Here is a 27,099-nt window from a genome sequence, read left to right on the forward strand (position 1 = left end):
CTGATTACTTCAATAAGTTGTCTATAGCTTTTTATGTAATTGACTCTTTGGATGAGATAACACTGGGCCTACGGACACTACAGGCGAGTTAATTGTCCTGCATTTTGTAATTCAACAAGACATTCCAAGTACCATATAGACAGACATGTATGTTATTCACCAGCTGGGAGGTCCGTATGGTGAAATACCGTGACCGAGGTCTTGAAAGTACTGAGCGAGGCCCTCTGGGCCGAGGTCAGTATTCAAGGCCGAGGTCACGGTATTTCACCATACGGACCGACCTTAAGCTGGTAAATAATATATTTATTTTTTTCTTTACCAAATTCTAACAGAAAACGAGAGCGCCCGAAAGGGAAAACCGAGCCGAGCCACCATTTTGAATCCTCGTTCACGGCTGTAACGCAAATTGCTTCCTCCTCAGTATACAAGTGCACTTCCATGGCAGGAAAAAAAAAAAACTACATTTTGCCGCCTATGTAGTCCCCTATTTATACAAATAGGAGTCATTCAGGATTCAGCCATGTTTTTGCTCGGTGTTTTTGCTCGATCAAAGTTATACAGTATTATGACCTTTTGTATTGCATAAATAAAACCATTTGGTGAAACTTTTTGAAGAAGAGATTGTACTGGTTTAAAGTTTTTACCTAACGTAATATATGTATTAGGATAACATGGTCCAAAATGGGCCTCATTAACTAATGAGATCAAACTGTTAGCAAGTTAGAGGTTTTTAGCTTTCTCCTGAAATGTTTTTTCTTTTATTTCTTCTTCCTCAGGGTAGTAAAACTCGCTTTCGCTGTGAACACTGTCATTATCGCTATCCATGCTCTAAAATTAATGCTATTCTCCTGGGAAATGCTGGCAAAAATTTATAAGATTTTTGATAATCTTATAAATAAATCTTATAAAAAAAAAAAAAAGATAAATGTTGACAAAAAATTCTACTATGTTTGTTGTTGTTGTGAACGAGTGAGTCACCAGTGGTCCGTAACTGGGGTCCGTACCGTAGGATACGGACCCACTCGCCAGCCAATCAGAGCGCAGGATTTGGACCGCGAAAATAATTGTCGTTACTAAAGACCCTTCATAGTTATTGCACTGAGCTCATTGTGTGTCTCTCAGTATTGTGTACACGGGGGGGCCTACGGACACTACGGAGATTTTTGTCATTTTGACATACCATTTTTGAATCATACCTCAGTAGTATTAGGAAGTTTATATTGTGAACAGGTTTGGGGTTTTTTTCCCATCTGGATACTTTGTAGAAGAGAAATTCATTATAAACTAGATATTAAATGCAAATTTAACATTATGAGTTTGATAAATTTGACAGAAAATATCTCAATAGTAAATCCGTCACACTGCAGACATTTCATGCGCGGTCCAACAAGATGTATATTTTGCAACAAAATGGTGTACTTCAGCCTGAAAGATGATGCACTAGCACAAACGGTGCATCCAATAAGTTGAAATCATATTGTAACGCGGCTGTAACAAACCAGACGCTCGCGAATTGTGAATGAACTCAAGGTTTTAATGAGAACAATGGAAAAAGACAGTGTACAAAAGCCAGGCCAGGTCAATACTGAGAGATCCAAGACAGTAACGAGGGCTAGACAAATTATAATCAGGGAAACGGGCGAGGATCGAAAAACCGGGAAGGAAGAGAAACGGGCAAACAAACCCAGGGGCTAGGTGAAACTGGGGGAAAAAAACGGAAGGCAAAAAGGGTCATACACAAATAATCAATCAGTATAATAATGCTCAGTAGGCTCACGAAATGTAGAGGCAATACTGTGCAAAGAACAAAACAAACAAAGGGGTATACAGGTAGTCGTCGACTGGTTACGACTGACCAGTCGTAAACCGATCTGGTCGTAAGTCAGCCTATGTTAAATGAATGTAAGTATATTGTGATATTGTAATCATCTTAAAGTCTTATTTTATCAGCATTTTCTTATTTCATTACCTTGGCTCATTATTTGGTTTAAGTCAAACACTGCATACTACACTGCGTACAGTACAATTCGTTTAATATGTGCAAAACAAAAAATACGAAATACAGGTGTGAAAAATAGAAAACATTTTAGTTTGAAACATACCAAAATACAAATGTAAAACATAGCAAAATACAAAATTTAGTGACTGCTGGCATCACTGGTGCTTGGCTGTGGGTCGTCTACGTCATCATCAGCTGTTGCAGCGCTCGGGCTGGCGGGAGGATTTGCTCGTTTCATAAACCAGGAGCTGGGGTGCAAACTGTATGACGGAATGCACGAGGGAGCGCGAAAGAGACTGCGCATGTGCCTGGAGCTGGGGCGGAAACTGTTGTATGCGGCGAGAGGCGCTGCCGGGAGCTGGGGCGGAAACTGTCGTACGCTCAGCTAGCTCAGCTGGGAAGCACTTGCCAGTCATAACCAGACGGTCATAAAGTCGATCGGTCGTAAGTCGACGATTGCCTGTAAATACAGACATAAACAAAAAGGTACAGGTGATGGTGATTAGAACTCGGGGGAACCACTCCTAGGAAGTGGCTCCGGGTTGGCTGATGGCGTGCACTTGGTAGTGAGGGGTGGATTGTGGGAAGTGGAGTCCTGAGTGTTGGGTGAGCCCGGAAGCGTGACACATATTATATTACAATACAGAAGATGTACAACTTTCCTCATTGAAAAAAATGAGACCAAAAAAATCCATGAAATTGTATCAGTTTTGCCCCACATTTACTGCCGTCAAATTTTTATTATTGCAGATATCACTGTGCGGTTTTCGACATCTGACCGTCCTTGCAGTACTTTATCTGAAAACACTACAGTTATTCTGTTTCTGTAATTCTGAAATGTGTGCATAACATTGTCAAACATGAAATGGTTCACATTAGTGATTTTTTTTTTTTTTTTTTTTTTTTTGCTGTTTGCTATATGACCGTTATACGCATATTGAAACTTTGGTAAAATTTGCCCAAATTAAACAGAGTTATGCCACTGATTATGAACAAACTTGTACTTTGGCAATTTCATCAAGGTGTGCTTGCTTTCTGAAATCAACTTCCCTCACAATTTTTGAAGGAATTTCACGAAACTTGTCAGGATTCTTTGTTATATGTCGGGAATACGCATATTGCAAATTCATTCAATTCAGTCGCATTTTACCCGAGTTATGACATAGTTGCCAGCGGGGGATATTGTGCTCTCGGAGCACTCTTGTTTAATCGTGCCCTGAAAAGCGGCACGGTGGTGTAGTGGTTATCACTGTCACCTCACAGCAAGAAAGTTCCGGGTTCAAACCTCGCAGCCGACAGGGGCCTTTCTGTGTGGGGTTTGCATGTTCTCCCCATGTCTATATACCGGTAGGTTTCCTCCGGGTGCTCCAGTTTCCCCCACAATTCAAAGACATGCAGATTCGGTACAATGGGGCCACTGTAATTGGCGCAAGCTGTAGTGGTTTCCCAGCCATGTATATCTTGCTATGGCAAAGCTAATTAAATTTAAAAAATTAAATCAAAAGCTTATGTTGCGATCTTCAGACCTTCGTGTATAATCGCATCTGGAATCCAGACAGCGGATCAAATTGGAACATTCCAAGATCCTGAAGGTTGTAGCCAGAAAAGTGTAAAAACCCCAAACAAACCTGTATTTCTGTATCCTGTGGGCGGAGCTTCGGAGTCTGAGTTCTGTTTTTAATAAAATATATTGAGTAGACTGTAAGAAGACGTGTGTTATTCACCAGCTGGGAGGTCCGTATCGTGAAATACAGTGACTGAGGTCTTGAAAGTACTGAGCGAGGCCCTCTGGGCCGAGGTCAGTATTCAAGGCCGAGGTCACGGTATTTCACCATACGGACCGACCTTAAGCTGATAAATAATATATTTTATTTTTTTCTTCACCAAATTCTAACAGAAAACGAGAGCGCCCGAAAGGGAAAACTGAGCCGAGCCGCCATTTTGAATCCTCATTCACGGCTGTAATGCAAATTGCTTCCTCCTCGGTATACAAGTGCACTTCCATGGCAGGAAAAAAACGACATTTTGCCGCCTATGTAGTCCCCTATTTATACAAAATTGAGTCATTCAGGATTCAGCCATGTTTTTGCTCGGTGTTTTTGCTCGATCAAAGTTATACAGTATTATGACCTTTGTATTGCATGCATAAAGCCATTTGGTGAAACTTTTTGAAGAAGAGATTGTACTGGTTTAAAGTTTTTACCTAACGTAATATTATGTATTAGGATAACATGGTCCAAAATGGACCTCATTAACTAATGAGATCAAACTGTTAGCAAGTTAGAGGTTTTTAGCTTTCTCCTGAAATGTTTTTTCTTTTATTTTGTCTTCCTCAGGGTAGTAAAACTCGCTTTCGCTGTGAACACTGTCGTTATCGCTATCCATGCTCTAAAATTAATGCTATTTTGAATCCTCATTCACGGCTGTAATGCAAATGGCTTCCTCCTTGATATACAAGTGCACTTCCATGGCAGGAAAAAAACGACATTTTGCCGCCTATGTAGTCCCCTATTTATACAAAATTGAGTCATTCAGGATTCAGCCATGTTTTTGCTCGGCGTTAGTAAATTACAGGTTTTTAGCTTTCTCCTGAAATGTTTTCTTTTATTTCTTCTTCCTCAGGGTAGTAAAACTCGCTTTCGCTGTGAACACTGTCGTTATCACTATCCATGCTGTAAAATTAATGCTATTCTCCTGAGAAATGCTGGCAAAAATTTATAAGGTTTTTGATAATCTTTTATAAATAAATCTTATTAAAAAAAAGATAAATGTTGACAAATTCTACTATGTTTGTTTGTTGTTGTGAACAAGCGAGTCGCCAGAGATCCGTAACTGGGGTCCGTACCGTAGGATACAGACCCGCTCACCAGCCAATCAGAGCGCAGGATTTGGAACGTGAAAAAAATAAATTGATTTTATTTTTTAGTTTGCTAACAAAAAGCAGCCTGAAAATTTTCCCAAGTGAAATACTATTGGAGAATTATAAAAACACATAAGGGGTATAATATTAATATTTTTATTAATATAAAATAATAAAGGGGCGGCACGGTGGTGTAGTGGTTAGCGCTGTCGCCTCACAGCAAGAAGGTCCTGGGTTCGAGCCCCGGGGCCGGCGAGGGCCTTTCTGTGTGGAGTTTGCATGTTCTCCCCGTGTCCGCGTGGGTTTCCTCCGGGTGCTCCGGTTTTCCCCACAGTCCAAAGACATGCAGGTTAGGTTAACTGGTGACTCTAAATTGAGCGTAGGTGTGAATGGTTGTCTGTGTCTATGTGTCAGCCCTGTGATGACCTGGCGACTTGTCCAGGGTGTACCCCGCCTTTCGCCCGTAGTCAGCTGGGATAGGCTCCAGCTTGCCTGCGACCCTGTAGAAGGATAAAGCGGCTAGAGATAATGAGATGAGATAAAATAATAAAAGTAGTGATGATTGATTGAGTATAACGTTTTAAAATCTGTCATGAAAAGTTCACATCATAAGGACTTTTGCTGCACATTAAGTGCAAAAGTATCTTGTATTTTTCTAAGTGTCAAGAATTTGTGAGCAGTTTTGAAAACAGGTTCGAATGTTTTCACGATAGATTTTCCGTCTTTCTGCTGCACACAGGGATGTGTTGAGGCTTCATATAAGAGAACGTTGATCAAATGAGTCATCTGATAAAGTGAGGAAAACGTACTGACGGGATCAGAGCAATGACCGAACTAAACTGAGATCAATAAAAATAGATTTTACTCACTTACAAAAACAAAAAAAGGTTGTACAGTAGCTGGCACAACAGCACTGTGGAATTCTCAAATCTGATTGGTCAGAAGGTGGGTGTTGATTAATTTCCTCTCACAGCATATATAACATTTATTACTAAGGCACCATTAGGGTGCAAATTTCCTTTCCTTTCCCGACATGTAGTATGTGCACCCGCACATCTGCTACACAAGCAGCATTGTTCGCGTACACACACGTGTATCTTTATGTACACCTGGAGGATTAAAAGCAGCCAGATGGTACATCGCAGCCAGAAAATCCCTGTCCACCTGGTTTCTGGGTCACGCTCTGTAATGTTTAGCAATTTCATGCACACCGACACTAAACAAACAAAGTCTCTGTTTCTCTTTTAAACTTTCTTGCGTCAGTGCGATCGTTCTCATGATCTCAGTCTCAAATCCAAAATCCTTACTGTATATTAAAAATATTTACTGATCAAGAAAATCCAGAGGACTGGGTCTTAAAACAGATCTTTCGGTCTAAGATATGTAGTTGTAGTATGTCTGTGGGGTGGGTGGAACACTGAAGTGCAGACACGCGGGAAATGATGTTCACCACAGTCCTTTTTATTATCAATTTTTGCTTTTGAGCTTTAAAGGAGAACTGAAGTCATTTTTAAACTTGCTTTATTTCTTAATTAACGTGTTATTCAATTACGTTTTCGGTTTTAGTAACCTTATATCGTGACTCGTATTGGCAACTAATCGCAATTAAATATTATACTTATCGGCCTGTTCGGTTTTTAGCCATGTTGAATTTAGTTCACTTGGTCCACGGCAGGCGTCGCTTATCCGCGCGATCTTCACCAGACTTGTGCGAGACTTCGAAACGTGAAGTGTCAGCCAGGTGTCAGTGCCGCCATTTTGAAAACTGTTTTCCAAACGAAATATTGCACAAAAATGAGTTTAAATGACGATTACTGCCTACTTTTTTCAAACTTTCCTGATTGCTATCAAAACAAACAAAACTTCCGGCTTGATTACGTCAGCATTTGAAAGAAGGCGTGCACGTCTTTGACAACGTTAGCAGATGGGCGGCACGGTGGTGTAGTGGTTAGCACTGTCGCCTCACAGCAAGAAGGTTCTGGGTTCGAACCTCACGGCCGACAGGGGCCTTTCTGTGTGGAGTTTGCATGTTCTCCCTGTGTCCGCGTGGGTTTCTTCCGGGTGCTCCGGTTTCCCCCACAGTTTAAAGACATGCAGATTCGGTACAATGGGGCCACTGTAATTGGCGCAAGCTGCAAGCATGCCATGATGTATGTACATGTATAGATCTTCCTATGGCAAAAGCTAAATAAATAAATGTTGGTCACTTTGAGTTACGCTGTACGTTTTACTTCCGTCCTATGATGTCTTGCACAGGCCTCAACGAATCTCGTTTACAGCCGTTGCTTTGACATATGGACTGATATATTACAGAGCATATTTCAAACACTCATAACTTGCTATAGCAGTGACAAAATAGCGATCAGAAATGCATTCCGATATTTAATAAAATTAGATAAATAGAATTTTGATGAGGGGCGGCACGGTGGTGTAGTGGTTAGCGCTGTCGCCTCACAGCAAGAAGGTCCTGGGTTCGAGCCCTGGGGCCGGCGAGGGCATTTCTGTGCGAAGTTTGCATGTTCTCCCCGTGTCCGCGTGGGTTTCCTCCGGGTGCTCCGGTTTCCCCCACAGTCCAAAGACATGCAGGTTAGGTTAACTGGTGACTCTAAATTGACCGTAGGTGTGAATGTGAGTGTGAATGGTTGTCTGTGTCTATGTGTCAGCCCTGTGATGACCTGGCGACTTGTCCAGGGTGTACCCCGCCTTTCGCCCGTAGTCAGCTGGGATAGGCTCCAGCTTGCCTGCGACCCTGTAGAAGGATAAAGCGGCTAGAGATAATGAGATGAGATGAGAATTTTGATGATAAAAAAAAAAAAATTGCCTTCAGTTTTCCTTAAGCGCCACACACACATCCTTGACTTGCAAGTGACGTCAAAGCAAAATAGAAACCCGGATGTCGGCCATGTTGGTGGATATATAAATGCAGGGTCAAGCGACATTTCATACAAAACAGTCACGTGTGCGCAACTCTCTTTGTTTTTCCACTGTTTTAAGCGTTCTTTTAGCTCTGCCATATCTTTGTGCTGTATACGGTTGTGGTCACAACAGTCCTTGTGACCGTGGCACGTTCCGAATTTTTTAGAATTCTGTCCGTGATCCGGAAAGAGAGCGAGGAAACTCTGAGGCTTAGTACGGAGAGGAGACGAGCAGGGCTGATCTAACAGAGACTAAAACCAAAACAGCTCGTGTTTGCAGTAATCATTTTATCTCAGGTGAGATTCAAAAGCTTTCTCAATAATATCATGGAAGAATTTTATTTCGTCGTGTTGCTAGAATTTTGCTCTAAAATGGGCATTCTCTCTTGTCATGGTTCATTCTTTGTTATAATTTTAACACGTGTATTACCGTTTCGCTTCTAGGAGCGCCAGCAAAATTATACAATAGAAACAATCCAGACTGGGCACCCACTCAGAAAACGGGCTCTGTTTTGTCCAAGGTTGGACTTGATTCTTCGGCAACCAAACCAGATAGAACATGATATCTGGGTACTCAATGGTCAGTAGAAGTGTCTTATCTTCAGAAAAGTCTGACTTTTTAAAGAATATAGGTCAAAACCACACATATCTATCTTCTCTTTGTATCAAATCTTCGCTCGACCGTTCAAATCGTGGTAATACTGAGAAAATTCAGCATTGTTTACAGACACGCTTTCAGCGGCTGGCGTCCTAGTTGCTTTGTAGATCCACCATCATGGCAGACGCTCATGACGTAGCACGTTTTGATCACATGGTTGCAAGTCATCTTTATCAATTGACAACAGGTGTGATCTCTTTGTCACTCACCTTCCCTGGCCCCGCCCTCCATTCACAAACTAATGTTTGCCCACGCCCCCTGCTGCCACAGTAGTACACGAGTATGCTATTGGAGACACGGCGGTTCCAATACTATTCGTTTTTTTTCTGGGGTGGGGACGCAGTCACATGGTGCTGCACTGCCTCCACTATTTATGTTGGGAATGCAAATGACTGCAAGCTGTGGCGGCCATGTTGCGTACATGTAGTTAGCCTTAAAGGCTTCAGATGTAGCCTGCAGAAGCCTGGTTGAAAAGTAGGCCTGTAATGATTCCCCCAATTCACTGTTCAATTCACGATATTGGGTTCATGATTCAGTTATCTATTGATCTATCTGATGAATGAATGAAGAACATTATCAAAGAATGCAACCTTTATTTTCTGATTATTTATCAACTTCAATATTCTTTTTGTTAAATAGACCCCTTCGCATGTTTGTAAACAAACCGACCGTTGCCAGGATGTGCGCGCAGCCTGGACCCAGAAACAATGGAGCTGCCCATAGACCGGCATTATGAGCTGTCAGATTATGCAAAACAATTGTCGTTACAAGATCGAGAATGCTACATAAATAAGTTAACTCTAACAAGTGGACATCGCCTACCGGATCCGCATTTAATTAACGAGTGGACGGACGATGTTAGTAAGTTCCCTGGTATACAATGGCCAGATATATACTCGTACCTTATTGACAAGACTTCAGTGTACACCCACGAAAAACTTCGTGCCTGCAAGTCTTTAGACGCATATGATTGTTATGTGCGGGCATGTACAACTTGATTAACAATGGGACATTCATATTCATTTTGTTTTAATCAAATTATGCCAGTGCTGTGATGGCAATGTGGCTTTAGCTACAACAGCAAATACCAACACTAAACAGCAATTTGCAGGAGGTAATGGCATGAAAGGAATGATAGTGTAAAGAGTGCAGCGAAGAGAAATCAGAGCTGCGTAAAAAGCGAGAGGCAGAGAGCAGAAATGAAACTGAACGGGGCGGGAGCTAGGTTAGAGCAGTCAACGCAAGTTGGCATTTAGAGTGAGGGCACACAATTTCACCTTTCCATCCTTGCTTTAAAATTGTGATTTTCGGCATACACAAATAATGATGGCACAAAATCTGGACTGCTTGAGTCAAGCGAGACCTCTCCTACAAACAAAACTGCATGCAAAGCTAAGTTAACATGCTAACAATATTCATTACATCGTGTAACTATGACCCAGCTAATCAGACAAACGTTACCAAAGTATTTTGCTACATCAATAAACGAAGACTAGAAAGAATAAAAAAGAAAGATTTAATAAATGGCCTGATCTTACCTGTGATGAAGTGGGCGCTGCAAACCCGCACATTTTTGATGGTGCTTTCATCCCAGTCTACACGTTTGATGGCTTGTAGCCATAGACGTTGGCGATTTTTTTTTTTTTTTTTTTTTTTGGAATGGGTGAGATCCTGCTGGAATTCTGTACATTTTAACCCCATCACTGATACGATTCTGACACCCAAAAACACAACAACTAGGCATTTCTGAGTCTTTTTTGGGTCCAGGCTGCGCGCGCAATTTCCGCTTACGTATGAATTACGTTTACTGCGAAGGGGTCTATTGAAAAAAAAAACTTTTTGTTTCTTAATAATCAATAATTGTTTTTAATGCATATTTGTACAGGTTTGGAGTAAAATATATAATGGCCTATTAACTAAATTTAAATATATTTTGTTGATTTAAAAAAATGAAAAAGTTAATAACAAATAGTCCTTTTCTTAAACTTTTATAAACATTAGTACTACCTCCATTTGCTTCTCTTTTCTTTATCTTTTTGCAGTCTGCAAAAAGTGAGCTCAGATTTCTTGTTAAATCTATTTGTACAGTAGCTCTTTCCCATTTTAGATCTGTTTGTTGTGTGTTTTTGCAGCATTAGAGCTCTGTTACTTCCGCCTGCTATGTTACTGTCTGCTGTCTAAGCAGCACAATTATAGCTAGGAAATGCTAAGAGATTATGCAGCCTGATAATAATGATGATTTTTTAATTTTATTTCATCAATTCAAATGGTCATAAATTTGTATCGCGATGTATCATTGTTTGATGTATCGTTACATTCCTACTGCATGCTGTGTATGTTCATTGCAGAATTCTACAAAGACAAAATGCAAATTGTTTTTATGAAATCCATATTTGCAGTGTGTGAAAATGGACAAATCAGTTTGTTTTGAATGTGTTCTGTGATTTGGTATGTATCTGGTAGGTAAAACTGTATTTGAACGCCCTTGTATTTATATACAAAAGTATTGATTTAAAAAACCGCTAATGTGGTGAAAGTGATGATGGAACGTGGTTCCTTCGTTTCTCCACAGTGAGTGTTTTTATGGAAAGATTTACACTACCGTTCAAAAGTTTGGGGTCACCCAGACAATTTTGTGTTTTCCATGAAAAGTCACACTTTTTTTTTTATTTGCCACCATAAGTTGTAAAATGAATAGAAAATATAGTCAAGACATTTTTCTGGCCATTTTGAGCATTTAATCGACCCCACAAATGTGATGCTCCACAAACTCAATCTGCTCAAAGGAAGGTCAGTTTTATAGCTTCTCTAAAGAGCTCAACTGTTTTCAGCTGTGCTAACATGATTGTACAAGGGTTTTCTAATCATCCATTAGCCTTCTGAGGCAATGAGCAAACACATTGTACCATTAGAACACTGGAGTGAGAGTTGCTGGAAATGGGCCTCTATACACCTATGGAGATATTGCACCAAAAACCAGACATTTGCAGCTAGAATAGTCATTTAGCACATTAGCAATGTCTCATCTCATCTCATTATCTCTAGCCGCTTTATCCTGTTCTACAGGGTCGCAGGCAAGCTGGAGCCTATCCCAGCTGACTATGGGCGAAAGGCGGGGTACACCCTGGACAAGTCGCCAGGTCATCACAGGGCTGACACATAGACACAGACAACCATTCACACTCACATTCACACCTACGGTCAATTTAGAGTCACCAGTTAACCTAACCTGCATGTCTTTGGACTGTGGGGGAAACCGGAGCACCCGGAGGAAACCCACGCGGACACGGGGAGAACATGCAAACTCCGCACAGAAAGGCCCTCGCCGGCCCCGGGGCTCGAACCCAGGACCTTCTTGCTGTGAGGCGACAGCGCTAACCACTACACCACCGTGCCGCCCACATTAGCAATGTATAGAGTGGATTTCTGATTAGTTTAAAGTGATCTTCATTGAAAAGAACAGTGCTTTTCTTTCAAAAATAAGGACATTTCAAAGTGACCCCAAACTTTTGAACGGTAGTGTATAAGGTTAGATGCAGTTACTCAGCCAGTGTAGAGTTTCTGGTGTTTTCACCCCTAAACATTAGTATTAACACTTTGCGATGTTTGGTTGTCTGTTCAGGGACTTTATGGACCCCACCATGGACAGTACCAAACACATCCTGAATTACCTGATGCCCATTCTGGAGCAGGTCGACCCTGAGCTACATGACTTCATGCTGAGGTACGAGTCGGTGGGTTACGTTGGTTTATTTTAAAGCGGCGGTTCACAAACTAGGGGGCTGCATAAAACGTAAAAATCCCTACTCTGAGGTTTTTTTTTTTTTTTTTTAATTGGACTAAATTCACATTTATGAATGCTACTGTAAAAGCATTCAGAGTGATGGAGCACACTGATGAGGTCAGTTTGCGATTTTATAAAATGTCACATCCACTTTCCAAATGATTGGAGGTTGATGCGTAACCTAGAAATAAACTCTTGCATACTAAACTAGGCAGCCAGCTAAATTCAGAGTACTTTAAGTAAGGAATAAAACACAACGGGACATGCTGTGATAGAAAAATAATGAATGACTCGGTGGTGTGATGTCTTTCCAAATAGGAAGTTGATTATTAGCTCATGAGCTGTTGCCTTGGCATAGCGTCCATCGTCCACGATTCAGTTAAATCGTATCTCCTCCATCAGTTCTACATGGATTTCCGTTCCGATTGTTTTGTATGAAAGAACTCATCATTGCGCGCAAAACTTGGTCGTTGTTTTATCCAGTTTTTTGCTAACGAGTTACTAATTAGGCCAAATTAAAGGAGAACTGAAGGCAATTTTTTTATCATCAAAATTCTATTTATCTCATTTTATTAAATATCGGAATGCATTTCTGATCACTATTTTGTCGCTGCTATAGCAAGTTATGAGTGTTTGAAATATGCTCTGTAATATATCAGTCCATATGTCAAAGCAATGGCCGTAAAACGAGATTCGTTGAGACCTGTGCGAGACATCGTAGGACGGAAGTAAAACGTACAGCGGAAATCAAAGTGACCGACATCTGCCAACGTTGTCAAAAGACGCGCACGCCCTCTTTCGAATGCTGACGTAATCAAACCGGAAGTTTTGTTTGTTTTGATAGCAATCAGGAAAGTTTGAAAAAAGCAGGCAGTAATCGTCATTTAAACTCATTTTTGTGCAATATTTCGTTTGGAAAACAGTTTTCAAAATGGCGGCACTGACACCTGGCTGACACTTGACGTTTCGAAGTCTCGCACAAGTCTCGTGAAGATCACGCGGATAAGCGACGCCTGCCGTGGACCAAACGAACTAAATTCAACACGGCTAAAAACCGAATAGGCCGATAAGTATCATATTTAATTGCAATTAGTTGCCAATACGAGTCACGATATAAGGTTACTAAAACCGAAAACGTAATTGAATAAACACGTTAATTAAGAAATAAAGCAAGTTTAAAAATGACTCCAGTTCTCCTTTAACGCATTTTCCAGGCCTCTCACTAGAATTGTGTCTCCTCTCTAATTTCTCATCCGATTTCAGTTCTGATTGATGTTTTGGGTCGATCTTCCCTCGAGGAACAAAACTTGGTCATTTGTTTTGTCAATTTTTTTTGATAACGAGTTACTAATTAGGCCAAATTAACGAATTTTCCAGGCCTCTCACTATAGAATTGTATCTCCGCTTTGATTTCTCATCCGATTCCATCTGCTTCTGATCGATGTTTTGGGTCGATCTTCCTTTAAAGGAACAGTCCACCGTACTTCCATAATGAAATATGCTGTTATCTGAATTGAGACGAGCTGCTCCGTACCTCTCCGAGCTTTGCGCGACCTCCCAGTCAGTCAGACGCGCTGTCACTCCTGTTAGCAATGTAGCTAGGCTCAGCATGGCCAATGGTATTTTTTGGGGCTGTAGTTAGATGCGACCAAACTCTTCCGCATTTTTCCTGTTTACATAGGTTTATATGACCAGTGATATGAAACAAGTTCAGTTACACAAATTGAAACGTGGCGATTTTCTATGCTATGGAAAGTCCGCACTATAATGACAGGCGTACTAACACCTTCTGCGCGCTTCGACAGCGCATTGATATCTGAGCTCCGTATCAATGCGCTGCCGAAGCGCGCAGAAGGTGTTAGTACGCCTGTCATTATAGTGCGGACTTTCCATAGCATAGAAAATCGCCACGTTTCAATTTGTGTAACTGAACTTGTTTCATATCACTGGTCATATAAACCTATGTAAACAGGAAAAATGCGGAAGAGTTTGGTCGCATCTAACTACAGCCCCAAAAAATACCATTGGCCATGCTGAGCCTAGCTACATTGCTAACAGGAGTGACAGCGCGTCTGACTGCGTCTGACTGACTGGGAGGTCGCGCAAAGCTCGGAGAGGTACGGAGCAGCTCGTCTCAATTCAGATAACAGCATATTTCATTATGGAAGTACGGTGGACTGTTCCTTTAAGGAGCAAAACTTGGTCTTTTGTTTGTTGATTTTCCTGTTGTAAACAATTTGTTTGCAATTGTGCTTGTCAGTTAAACCCCATCTCCGTATTGTGTTTGTCAGTTAAACTGTAGGAAAGAACTCGACCTTCTACACAACACTTGGTCGCTGTTTTGTCATATTTGTGCTCACCAACTGCTAATTAGGTCGCCTTAACGAGTTTTCGAACTTTTCACTAGAATTGTATCTCTTCTCTAATTTCTAATCCGATTTTGAGTTCCGATCGATGTTTCGGGTCGATCTTCCCTCGAGGAACAAAACCTGGTTGTTTTTGTTTGTTGATTTTTCCTGTTGTAAACAAATTGTTTACAATTTTATTTTCAGTTAAATCGTGTCTCCTCCCTCCCTCAGTTCTCAACGGATTTCATTTCTGATTGTTTTATTTGAAAAAACTCAACCTTCTGCACAACACTTGGTCATTGTATTGCCAATTTTTTCCGAACAAATTAGTAATTAGGTCAACTTAACACATTTTCTTCTGACTAGAATTGTATCTCCTCTCTCATTTCTCATGCGAATTCAGTTCTGATCGAGGTTTTGGGTCGATCTTCACTCGGGGAACAAAATTTAGTCCTTTGTTGTTTTTCCTGTAGTGAACAATGCTTCGATTCCGCTATCCCAACATTTTAGCTGTATTCAGCAGGTGGCGCTGTGATCAGTCCTCCACTTCCGGGTCGTTCCTAGCCAAAACAATATTTTGACAAGTTTTCACGGCATTTTATGTAACTTTTGCAAACGATTGCCATTATCGGATCATATACTCACTGTGATATTGGTTTGTATAACGTTTCGCTGAAATAAGATATAGAATTAATAAATTTTATTGATGTTTAACCGTTTGATGTTCTGGTCGTCATGGTTGTTTTGATGGCAGGCCAGATGAGCGACTACGTCCTTGATGTTCTGTTTTTTTTTTCTAATTATTTTCCTGTATTCTTATTCTCATACCATAGCAATTTACTGACTATTACAAATATTTATTTAACATTTTAACAAGCAATATACATTTAATTACACTTTTTATACACGAGGCCTGCAAATCTTAAAACCTGTTATTAGCCCATTAGTGTCTGAGTTGCGCTATAATAAAGATAAGAATCAAACTGTTTGCCTTTTCGATGTTAACGGAGAAACTGAATAAATGTTGGGCGAGTTCACATACGCAAGGCGGACGGGTTTAATTTAAAATATTGCTGCTGGTATACAAATCTCTAAATGGTACAGGGCCCAATTACCTCTCTGATATGTCGCAGCGGCCTAACCCAATCAGATCTACCAGATCGCAGCAGAAAAATTTACTGGTAAAACCTGTTGTTAAAACAAAGTATGGTGAAGCAGCTTTTAGCTACTATGCAGTACAGCTATGGAACCAACTGCCAGAGGACATCAACGCTACGTTCACACTGCAAGGCTTAATGCTCAATTCCGATTTTTTTGTGAAATCCGATTTTTTTGTGAGGTCGTTCACATTAACAAATATATGCGACTTGTATGTGATCCTCAGTATGAACGAAAAGCGACCTAAAAGTGTTCCGCATGCGCATTGCAGGATACGACGACGTCACACGCAGTGAGCATGGCCAGTGTTTACGGAAGTAAAACCGCCCGGTTGCGGTATGACTCATCCAGTCTAGCTTGAATAGCTGCATCCCCCCAAATGGAAATCAGCTCCCTAACCTCTGCGTCCTTCCATTGAGAAGATTCAGAACCTTCACAGCCCGAAGCGTCCCTCGCATTGATGTCATGCGCAGGGGCGCAGATACGTTTTTTGAACTGGGAGGGACAAAAAACTGGGGGGGACAAAGCTGCCAGCAAACCAACCCCAACCCCGATATGCCTGTCAAACTTGTTGTTAGTAACCATAGCAACCAAGCTCGAGCTCGCAACCTGTGCAGTCTGCGCAGCTCAACCAACCGAATATCAGTCTTTGTTTTATGTGAGTTGTTGCAACTATGTATACACTGCTGTGCACCTCAATAAACCGAATGGTAATTAGTCTTTTGATTTTTCCGTGAGGTTTGCCTTATGCAAAGAAAGACAGCATAGACGTTTTTTCCTCCCTATAAGTGGGGGGGGGGACCGAGCGAGGTGAATTTAAATCTGGGTGGGACGAGTCCCCCCCCTCTATCTGCGCCCGTGATTATGCGCCATGTTGTTGTAACTTTTTTTGAGGGACCCGCCGCCTACTTCAGCGCAGAATAGTGACGTTTGTGGCTTGTTGATGACGTGTAAGTCGGATGAATGCGACCTGGCGGTTCAGACTGAAGTCGCATATGAAAAGAGCGGATAGGAATCTGAATTAGCACCACATATCCAAACGGCCTGGGTCGGATTTGAAAAAATCAGATCTGTGTCGTTCATATTGTCAATAAAAGATCGGATACAGGTCACATATGGGCGAAAAGATCGGATTTGAGTCACTTCAGCCTGCAGTGTGAACGTAGCCTAAAAATGTTCCTGCTGTTGGCAGTTTCAAATCTAGGTTAAAGACCAAGCTGTTTTCAGATGCTTTCTGTTAAATAATTCTTCTTTACATTTTTTATAATCTTTACTTTCTCTGCACGTTTTAAATTTACTTTAATTTTAACTTTATTCTATTTTATTCTTCTATTCTGCTGGTTTCTTTTTTTTCTCCTCCTATTTGAACTTCGACTTCATTTTATTATTTTATTTCTACTATTGTTTAATTCTTATTATTTTCTTTTAATTCTTTTAATTAATTGTTTTAGAATAAAAATAAAATTATTTATGTAATTTTATTTCTCTATTGTTTACTGTTTTTGTTTTTACTTCTGTAAAGCACTTTGAAGCAGCACGTTGTGTATGAAATGTGCTATATAAATAAACTTGCCTTGCCTAATTAGGCTGCTGTTTATCTGTTATAAGTTCGATGAATGCTGAAAGACAGAACTGGTGTTTATCTCTTTTTCAGAAATCTCGACCTGACAGGAAATCTTTACCTCAAACACATACTTTTTGAGAGTTTGCAAAAACAAATAAAAATAGTTTGCAGCCCTGGAGCATCCGTTGTCTTGTCGATCAAATTTAGGAATCGGGACGCAATGTACAAATATTTGATGAAGCTCATGAAATAAGTTGAACGAATGCCAGTTGACAGGCGTTCTTCAAACAATTTTTAAGTCAGAACTTTGTATGGGGAAGATTTGGGGAAGTTCTGGTCTCATTTCTGCAGCTGTCAGTCAGTTATGTTGTCAGAGTGGATCACATCACATCACATCACATTACAGGCATTTAGCAGACGCTTTTGTCCAGAACGGGGAGGGTTTTGGTTCGGTGCCTTGCTCAAGGGCACTTCAGCCATTCCTGCTGGTCCAGGGAATCGAACCAGCGACCTTTTGGTCCCAAAGCTGCTTCTCTAAACTTTAGGCCATGGCTTCCCATCAACATCCAACCAATCAGAAGGAGGTGATGTCTTCTAACCTGTAACTCACGCTGCCTGTCCTACACACAGCGTGTAGTTTAATCACCCGCAACTCGCCAAACGCAAGTTGTAAACTCTAATGGCGAGGAAAGATCGCCCCAGACTCGCCTTTCTCAGCGAGTGTGGTCAAAATGATGGGTTCATGGAAAATCTAAGAAATATTCGACAAGAACTCCTTCACGCAGGACTCTCGGGTGCGCTCTGGACTGCACGCACGCCTTATTAAGACTGGCTATATGATGAATTAAACGGCTTCGCTGGACTCAAAGCTTGGAGAGCAGCCTGTCATGGTAATGGTCGCTCGTTTGCTTGACAAAATTGATATAAGACACGTCTAAGCCCTTTTTATTTACAGCGCACGCAACAATTACATCGCATGTCAACTAAAGCGTTCACACGGCGTAATAGGTGTTCGAGAAGCTTTCGTTTTTATGGCGTACACATGGCGTACGTGTGACGTATCAAAGCTGCTACGTGTGTGCTACGGGTTTTTAAGTTCAGACTTAAAAATACGTCGCACAAGATCGTGTTACGCATCCAAGAGTATTAGCTACACAAGCTGGCGATGCTGTGACGTTCCTTTCTTACTGCCACATATCCTGATACGCCGTAGATACGCAAGGCTGAAACGCCAACATGTGACGCAGGCATAAGTCGCCATTTCTAGCCATGCGGTACCGCGGCTCAATCACAGTACACGAAGCATTGTCGACACCTTGTCAGCCAATCAGATTGCATTTTAGTTACAGCATAACGGCTGCCTCTATTTCTTACGGACGTGTTAGTATTTGGACATTGTTTAGTTGAATAAAACTTAGTTTCACATCGCACGCTGCTCAGCTTTGTACAGATATGTAAACAAATATTTTTTGTTACTCGGTGAAAAATAGACGACGGCAAATCCTATGACAGACGGCGATTTGCCGCCACCGACCGGCTGCTTTCGAGACCTCTGGCACAGGGGTGGTTTATCTACAAAAATGTCCAAAAAATGCACCAGGGATCTGATGGAGCTATTCGTTTGTTCTAATACTCATTTAGTCAATACATAAAGGAGTTAAATTATATGGAACTTAAGAATACTTTATGAGCAGTTGTTAAAATGACCCCTCCCAGTTAAGTCATGAATGGGCCTGATACATGTGGCGTTACAGTATTCCCTAAGAAGTAAATTCTCCAGTTTACTGACGTGTTAAAGGAGAACTGAAGGCCATTTTTTTTTTTTTTTTAAATCAAAATTCTATTTATCTCATTTTATTAAATATCGGAATGCATTTCTGATAGATATTTTGTCACTGCTATAGCAAGTTATGAGTGTTTGAAATATGCTCTGTAATATATCAGTCCATATGTCAAAGCAATGGCCGTAAACGAGATTCGTTGAGACCTGTGCGAGACATCGTAGGACGGAAGTAAAACATACAGCGGAACTCAAAGTGACCGACATCTGCTAATGTTCCCTGTGTCTGAAATCGCTCACTCGTTCACTACTCACTATATAGGGAATTACTAGATAGAGGACTATATAGCGGGGCGGCACGGTGGTGTAGTGGTTAGCGCTGTCGCCTCACAGCAAGAAGGTCCGGGTTCGAGCCCCGGGGCCGGCGAGGGCCTTTCTGTGCGGAGTTTGCATGTTCTCCCCGTGTCCTCGTGGGTTTCCTCCGGGTGTTCCGGTTTCCCCCACAGTCCAAAGACATGCAGGTTAGGTTAACTGGTGACTCTAAATTGACTGTAGTGAGTGTGAATGGTTGTCTGTGTCTATGTGTCAGCCCTGTGATGACCTGGCGACTTGTCCAGGGTGTACCCCGCCTTTCGCCCGTAGTCAGCTGGGATAGGCTCCAGCTTGCCTGCGACCCTGTAGAAGGATAAAGCGGCTACAGATGATGAGATGAGGACTATATAGCGAGCTCATTGATAAAATGTAAAAACTCTTTCGGACACTACTCCATCGCGCTGGTATTTACGTCATTACTGTTGCACAATTAAAATGTGCCAGATCAGTCGGCTGGTGGGTTTCAAAATAATAAATACATGCATGTGTTTTTGTGATAAATCCATATTATACTGAGTGTATTTCCCACATTAATCAATACAAAGTACCTGCATCTTTCAGTTCTTTTAAATCAAGGCTGAATACTTTCTTCTTTGCCGCTGCCTTTTATTCAATCAAATTTGAGGCTTTTAATTTGATTTCTTTCAGTGCAACTGCAATGCATGATGGGATATATTGCTTTGGTTAGTGACCATCAGTTGTACACTGCTTTTCGTGATGCATCGTGGGATACTTTGAGTGCACTATATAGAGTGTAAATAATCCTCACTAAGGTTTCGGACAGCACTACAAAATGGCGTCCTCGCTATATAGTGCCCTATATAGTGAGTAGGGAGCGATTTCGGACACGGAGGGATTGTCAAAAGGCGTGCGCCCTCTTTCGAATGCTGACGTAATCAAAGCTGGAAGTTTTGTTTGTTTTGATAACAATCAGGAAAGTTTGAAAAAAGTAGCTAGCAATCGTCATTTAAACTCGTTTTTGTGCAATATTTCGTTTGGAAAACAGTTTTCAAAATGGCGGCACTGACACCTGACTGACACTTGACATTTCGAAGTCTTGCACAAGTCTCATGAAGATCGCGCAGATAAGCGACGCCTGCTGTGGACCAAACGAACTAAATTCAACACGGCTAAAAACCGAATAGGCCGATAAGTATAATATTTAATTGCAATTAGTTGCCAGTACGAGTCACGATATAAGGTTACTAAAACCGAAAACGTAATTGAATAACACGTTAATTAAGAAATAAAGCAAGTTTAAAGTGCATATCACGGGTAAATTCAGGAACAAGATCAATGTAATTCTCCTATTTTATATTAAACTTTGGTCAAATATCTGTAACATTCTGCATTCTCTGCAATTTTTTTTCCCTTGCGCAATACCAGAAAAAATTCAGTTGAAATCGAGCCATTTGAGGCGAATTGGTCCGCCTCTGAAAAAACTTGCCATTTGGATTTCCCGGCAAACATTGATTTTCGTGACGTCGCGTGCGGGACGCCTCCTTCTGAATCCTACGTCAGCGCTGGTTTGTTTATGAGAAAACGACCTGGTGGTTTTCTGCAAATTTCTTCAACGTTATCGCGTAATTATTAAAATGGTTAACAGATGTATCGTAGGAGGGTGTAGCAACACCAATCTTGATGGGATTAGTACTCATTGTTTTCCAAAAGACCGGACAATGAGAGAGAAATGGGAGCGCTTGGTCTACACAGGCTGTGCACTGAAACCGTGCAAAGCTCGCGCAGCCTGCTGGCGCTTCCGCAGATAACGTCACGAATCTGGCTCCAGACTCCCTTGGGATTTTTCCAGACGCGTTTTATTTTTTTTTCTGCTGTAGACAGATGGCCTTCTGCAAAATTACCCTTCTGGATGAGTGTGTAAAGGGACATACTTTCAAATAAAAAAAAAAAAAACGAAATTCGTCCAGAATATGCACTTTAAAAATGACTTCAGTTCCCCTTGAAGAAGGGTGCAGTGTGAATGTTGTCCATTAGGAGGCAGCAGAGTGTAACATTAGCTTCACACACTGTAAACTTGTGCAGCTGTGTGAGCTTTACCGCTTCGTCTCAACCAGCACCACGGAGTGTGCAGAAGTGTTTTCCTGTTTCCTCCGTCCTGATTTGCTTGCAAGGACACACCGTTTTTATATTCTGCACTCATCCAAATCATCTTCAGACTAAACGACAGAATGTATATTCACTCGAGACCTCTTTGCATGAAGTCTAGTTGCATGTAAATGTTTGCATGCCCTTACTTTGAAATAATAAAACCAACAACGTGGTGTTGTTTTTTTTAAAAAGCATTATTCTGGGGCAGTACGGTGGTGTAGTGGTTAGCACTGTCGCCTCACAGCAAGAAGGTCCGGGTTCGAGCCCCGTGGCCGGCGAGGGCCTTTCTGTGCGGAGTTTGCATGTTCTCCCCGTGTCCGCGTGGGTTTCCTCCGGGTGCTCCGGTTTCCCCCACAGTCCAAAGACATGCAGGTTAGGTTAACTGGTGACTCTAAATTGACCGTAGGTGTGAATGTGAGTGTGAATGGTTGTCTGTGTCTATGTGTCAGCCCTGTGATGACCTGGCGACTTGTCCAGGGTGTACCCCGCCTTTCGCCCGTAGTCAGCTGGGATAGGCTCCAGCTTGCCTGCGACCCTGTAGAACAGGATAAAGCGGCTAGAGATAATGAGCTGAGACTATTATGATGTCATTATGACATGATGAAAGTGAGCATCGAAACGATTTTTAATAGAGTGAACAAGTCGGTTTGTTTCATCATTGATGTTTTGTTTGCTTTTAAACCCGTGCGCTTTTACCATTCGATTCCTCATGCATAAGAGATGCAGCGTGCACTGAGGAAAGTGTGCCTGAAAGGACTCGGGCTTGCTCCTCAGCCCTGTATGGAAAGGGAAGTTATTTTTAATGGCTTGTCATTTAAAATGGAGCGAATAAGAGACTGGGGATAAATATTGCATGCGTGCGTGTGTCCTGGGATTTCCATCTAGTGCACTGCAGCGCTTCAGGTTTAATGGTTGAGCTTGTTCAGGTGCTGTTGCTCAGGGCACTTTCCAAGCTAACAAGCTCAGTCACAGTACAGTCGAACTCGAGGAGTTTCAAAACTTTAGAGCACTTTGGTGCATTTAAGTTGATTTTTTTTTTTTGAGAGCATGAGAAGAAGGCGTGCATCAAATGTCTTGTTTTAATTTACTTTCAGGATGTGTATTAAAAGCCTTCAAGCACCGACAGGTACTAAATATGCACCATATGGACGTAAAGATGATATTGGGGTTATGTTGTGTCTTGCTATAGCGAAATGATGATCTGGGGTGATTTATAAGTAACGAATGATACAAGACAGGAGAGGAAAAGTTGTTTACTTTCCAAAAACAGCACTCCGTGAGATGTTTTATGCCTCTTGGACTATAGCAATTAATATCATAGAACTATTATACCATTCCACTTCACCTCATATTTTTATTACTACTTTTAATTATTGTTATTATTTTTACACAGTTCTCTTCCCTGTCACATGACGGCGAACATTCAGGCCATGTACATACGTAGCCGGGTATTTTTAAAACCGAACATTTTCCCCCCCTCCGTTTATAAAAATGTTTTATCCACACCACCTCGTCTTCGAAAAAATCCCTTCCACACATAACCGAACATCTGCGTTTTCAATCACATTCATAAGTATTCCAAACCTGTAGATGGCATTATTTCCCCAAATCCTACCCCCTAATCACATCAGAATAGCCCTCTGTTGGCGTCACTTCCGCCTAAACATAAAACATGGCGCCAAGCTCGTTCGTCTGGACAGACTCGGAGACAGAATTGCTTCTAAACACAGTTTTGGAGTATAAACTTCAAAAGACGCAAGAAAACGTTGATTGGGAATCTTGTCAGTAGTTGGGCTTCTAAAATTAAACATGTAAATAGCACCTGCACAATAATTAACGCTTTCAAGGCACTACTCCGATCCATTACTCTTTGTCCATGCTTAATCTGGCTTCTGCAGTAAACAAAGGTCGCACGTTTGACGTCAGGGCAGATTTGTTGTCATTTTTTTGGCGCAGATTGTGACGTTCTAAAACGCAAAACTCTGGTTATCTATGTCTACACGAAAAGGCATACACGGAGTTTTCAAAAATCTTCACTTTGCCCGGAGTTTTTTAAAATATTCGTTTTTGATGTGTTTTCATGTGGATGACAGGCCAAAACGTAGAAAAATATCTTCGATTTAGCAGATACCCGGCTACGTGTGGACGGGGTCTCAGTCCCACCCAAAGAGCAGTGATGGCTGTAGTGTCAGCGGGATTCAAACTCATGACCTCCTGGCGATAAGGCGAATCCTTTTCTCTTGTGCCACTCAGGACTCCGATGCATTATATAACTTGGCCACATTTTCAGGGCTTGACATTAATGGTTGTCCGACTGTCTAGGACGACCAAACGTTTGGTCTGGACAAGTCGAATCTCCGCATCCGTCTCTCTGATGGGACGAGTTGAATATTTGTCGAAAATCACCATTTAAAAAAAAAAAAATTAATTATTCAAGAGTTACATCAATAAAGTTCCAACAAAACTAGTTCAGTTCGCTCAGTGATCCAGCCGTGTTATTGTTTACGAAATTCCGGGGAAGCCGAGTACAGCAGGTGCGTGTGTAAAAATAACCACGGCGTAGTATCTAATTACAGATCATTAGGCTTCATTGAAATCGGAGAAACGGCGATCAAACACCTCAATAAAATAAATATCTGTGGTGAATCGTCATTTTCATTCTGACTTTTATATTGTTCTTTTTCTTTCGTATGGTTCTCATTCACGATCACAAATGTCGTAAAATATTTTGCGGGAATTTTCCGACAGTGCCCAACTCGCTCACGGTTTGTTTTCATTCACTGCGTGATTATGTCCCCCTTATCATGTCCAACTTGTTTACTTTGATCCACTGACGAGTGGATTAAAAAGTTAATATCGAGTTCTGACTTTTACAAAGTGCTGACACTGGAGACTCCTTCCATGGGCTCGTTCCTTACTTCTTATTTTGAAGTTATGCCACAGTTCTGTCATGCCCAGTGGCTGGAACACCTTCTTTAGACGATTCACATCAGTGGTTTTGTGTATTAGTGGAACTCTTCACATGAAAGTAATACACAGTAATGAAATAACACGTTGATTTAATAAAATTGATTTACAGGGTCTTGCAAAAGTATTCATCCCCCTTTGTGTTTGTCACATTCCAAGCTGGAATTAAAATGGATTTTTGGAAGGTTAGCACCATTTTGATTTACACAACATGCCTACCACTTTTAAAGGTGCAAATTTTTTGTTTTATTGTGACACAAACAATAATTAAGATGGGGAAAAAAAACCCCAGAAATCTGGAGTGTGCATAGGTATTCACCCCCTTTTTGTATGAAACCCCTGAATAAGAGCTGGTCCAACCAATTCACTTCATAAGTCACATAATTAATTAGTTGATTAAGATCCACCTGAGTGCAATCAGTGTCACATGATCTGTCACATGATGTCTGTATAAATCAACCTGTTCTGGAAGGACCCTGACTCTGCAACACGACTAAGCAAGCAACATGAAAACCAAGGAGCCTCCAAACAGGTCAGAGACAAAGTTGTGGAGAAGTATAGATCAGGGTTGGGCTATAAAAAATATCCCACGGAGCACCATTAAATCCATTATAGCAAAATGGAAAGAATATGGCACCATTACAAACCTGACAAGAGAAGGCCCCGCCCACCAAAACTCACAGACCAGACAAGGAGGGCATTAATCAGAGATGCAACAAAGACACCAAAGATAACACTGAAGGAGCTGCAAAGATCCACAGCGGAGATGGGAGTATCTGTCCATAGGACCACTTAAAGCCATACACTCCACAGAGCGGGGCTTTATGGAAGAGTGGCCAGAAAAAAGTAATTGCTTAAAGCATATATGCAGAGCCATGGCCTCACTATCATTTATAAATGCCTTGAGACCTCAAGAATGAGACAGGAATAGTTTTAAGCGTTAACAATAAATCTAAAATAGTAATTTTTACGATTAAAGTGATTCATATAGGTAGCGGTCTGAGTGAACGACCTTGACGTCCGTGACGTCACAGCAGGAAGTCTGTTGGTTTCATCACCTTTTCCGCTATACTAAAACACAAAGCTGACTGCAACTCCGATCCTCCATTTTGAGCTAATTTATTGCCATGCCACGTAGATGTGTTTCTGGCTGGTGCAGCAACATGACAGAAGGTGGATTTACGTTGCATTCATGGTCCAAGAATGTTCAAGCTGTAAAGATTTGCACACGTTTTGTGAGTTGTTCATGGGCATGTTGGGCGCCTACGAAGCGGTCTCTCCTCTGCTCTGCACATTTTACTGAAGACTTGTACAAGACCTCTGATCTGTTGAGGAGCGTTGACTATAAGCCCATATTGAAAGAGGGTGCAGTACCAACAATTAAAGAAAACTACAAGAAAAGGAAACTATTTACAACCCCGAATCCAAAAAAGTTGGGACAAAGTACAAATTGTAAATAAAAACGGAATGCAATGATGTGGAAGCTTCAAAATTCCATATTTTATTCAGACTGGAACATAGATGACATATCAAATGTTTAAACTGAGAAAATGTATCATTTAAAGAGAAAAATTAGGTGTTTTTTTTTTTTTTTTTTTTTTTTTTTAAATTTCATGACAACAACACATCTCAAAAAAGTTGGGACAAGGCCATGTTTACCACTGTGAGACATCCCCTTTTCTCTTTACAACAGTCTGTAAACGTCTGGGGACTGAGGAGACAAGTTGCTCAAGTTTAGGGATAGGAATGTTAACCCATTCTTGTCTAATGTAGGATTCTAGTTGCTCAACTGTCTTAGGTCTTTTTTTGTCGTATCTTCCGTTTTATGATGCGCCAAATGTTTTCTATGGGTGAAAGATCTGGACTGCAGGCTGGCCAGTTCAGTACCCGGACCCTTCTTCTACGCAGCCATGATGCTGTAATTGATGCAGTATGTGGTTTGGCATTGTCATGTTGGAAAATGCAAGGTCTTCCCTGAAAGAGACGTCGTCTGGATGGGAGCATATGTTGCTCTCGAACCTGGATATACCTTTCAGCATTGATGGTGTCTTTCCAGATGTGTAAGCTGCCCATGCCACACGCACTAATGCAACCCCATACCATCAGAGATGCAGGCTTCTGAACTGAGCGCTGATAACTTGGGTCGTCCTTCTCCTCTTTAGTCCGAATGAGATGGTGTCCCTGATTGCCATAAAGAACTTCAAATTTTGATTCGTCTGACCACAGAACAGTTTTCCACTTTGCCACAGTCCATTTTAAATGAGCCTTGGCCCAGAGAAGACGTCTGCGCTTCTGGATCATGTTTAGATACGGCTTCTTCTTTGAACTATAGAGTTTTAGCTGGCAACGGCGGATGGCACGGTGAATTGTGTTCACAGATAATGTTCTCTGGAAATATTCCTGAGCCCATTTTGTGATTTCCAATACAGAAGCATGCCTGTATGTGATGCAGTGCCATCTAAGGGCCCGAAGATCACGGGCACCCAGTATGGTTTTCCGGCCTTGACCCTTACGCACAGAGATTCTTCCAGGTTCTCTGAATCTTTTGATGATATTATGCACTGTAGATGATATGTTCAAACTCT

General features: G+C 41.4%; 1 protein-coding gene across 2 annotated transcripts in view; it reads left to right on the plus strand.

Annotated features, from left to right (window-relative positions):
• The window catches only part of zgc:63863 (uncharacterized protein LOC393372 homolog), a 102,888-nt gene that overhangs the window by 24,527 nt on the left and 51,262 nt on the right, over nt 1-27,099 (plus strand). For both annotated transcript variants that reach the window (XR_009656787.1, XM_060942603.1), the window contains exon 5: nt 12,055-12,156. Coding sequence is in view for 1 of the 2 variants with exons in the window: in XM_060942603.1 (XP_060798586.1) it covers nt 12,055-12,156 (102 nt within the window). In the remaining variant the exon portion in view is untranslated. The remainder of the gene's footprint in view (nt 1-12,054; nt 12,157-27,099) is intronic.

The sequence above is a fragment of the Neoarius graeffei genome, chromosome 16, assembly GCF_027579695.1.
Source record: "Neoarius graeffei isolate fNeoGra1 chromosome 16, fNeoGra1.pri, whole genome shotgun sequence".
NCBI classification, from domain to species: domain Eukaryota; kingdom Metazoa; phylum Chordata; class Actinopteri; order Siluriformes; family Ariidae; genus Neoarius; species Neoarius graeffei.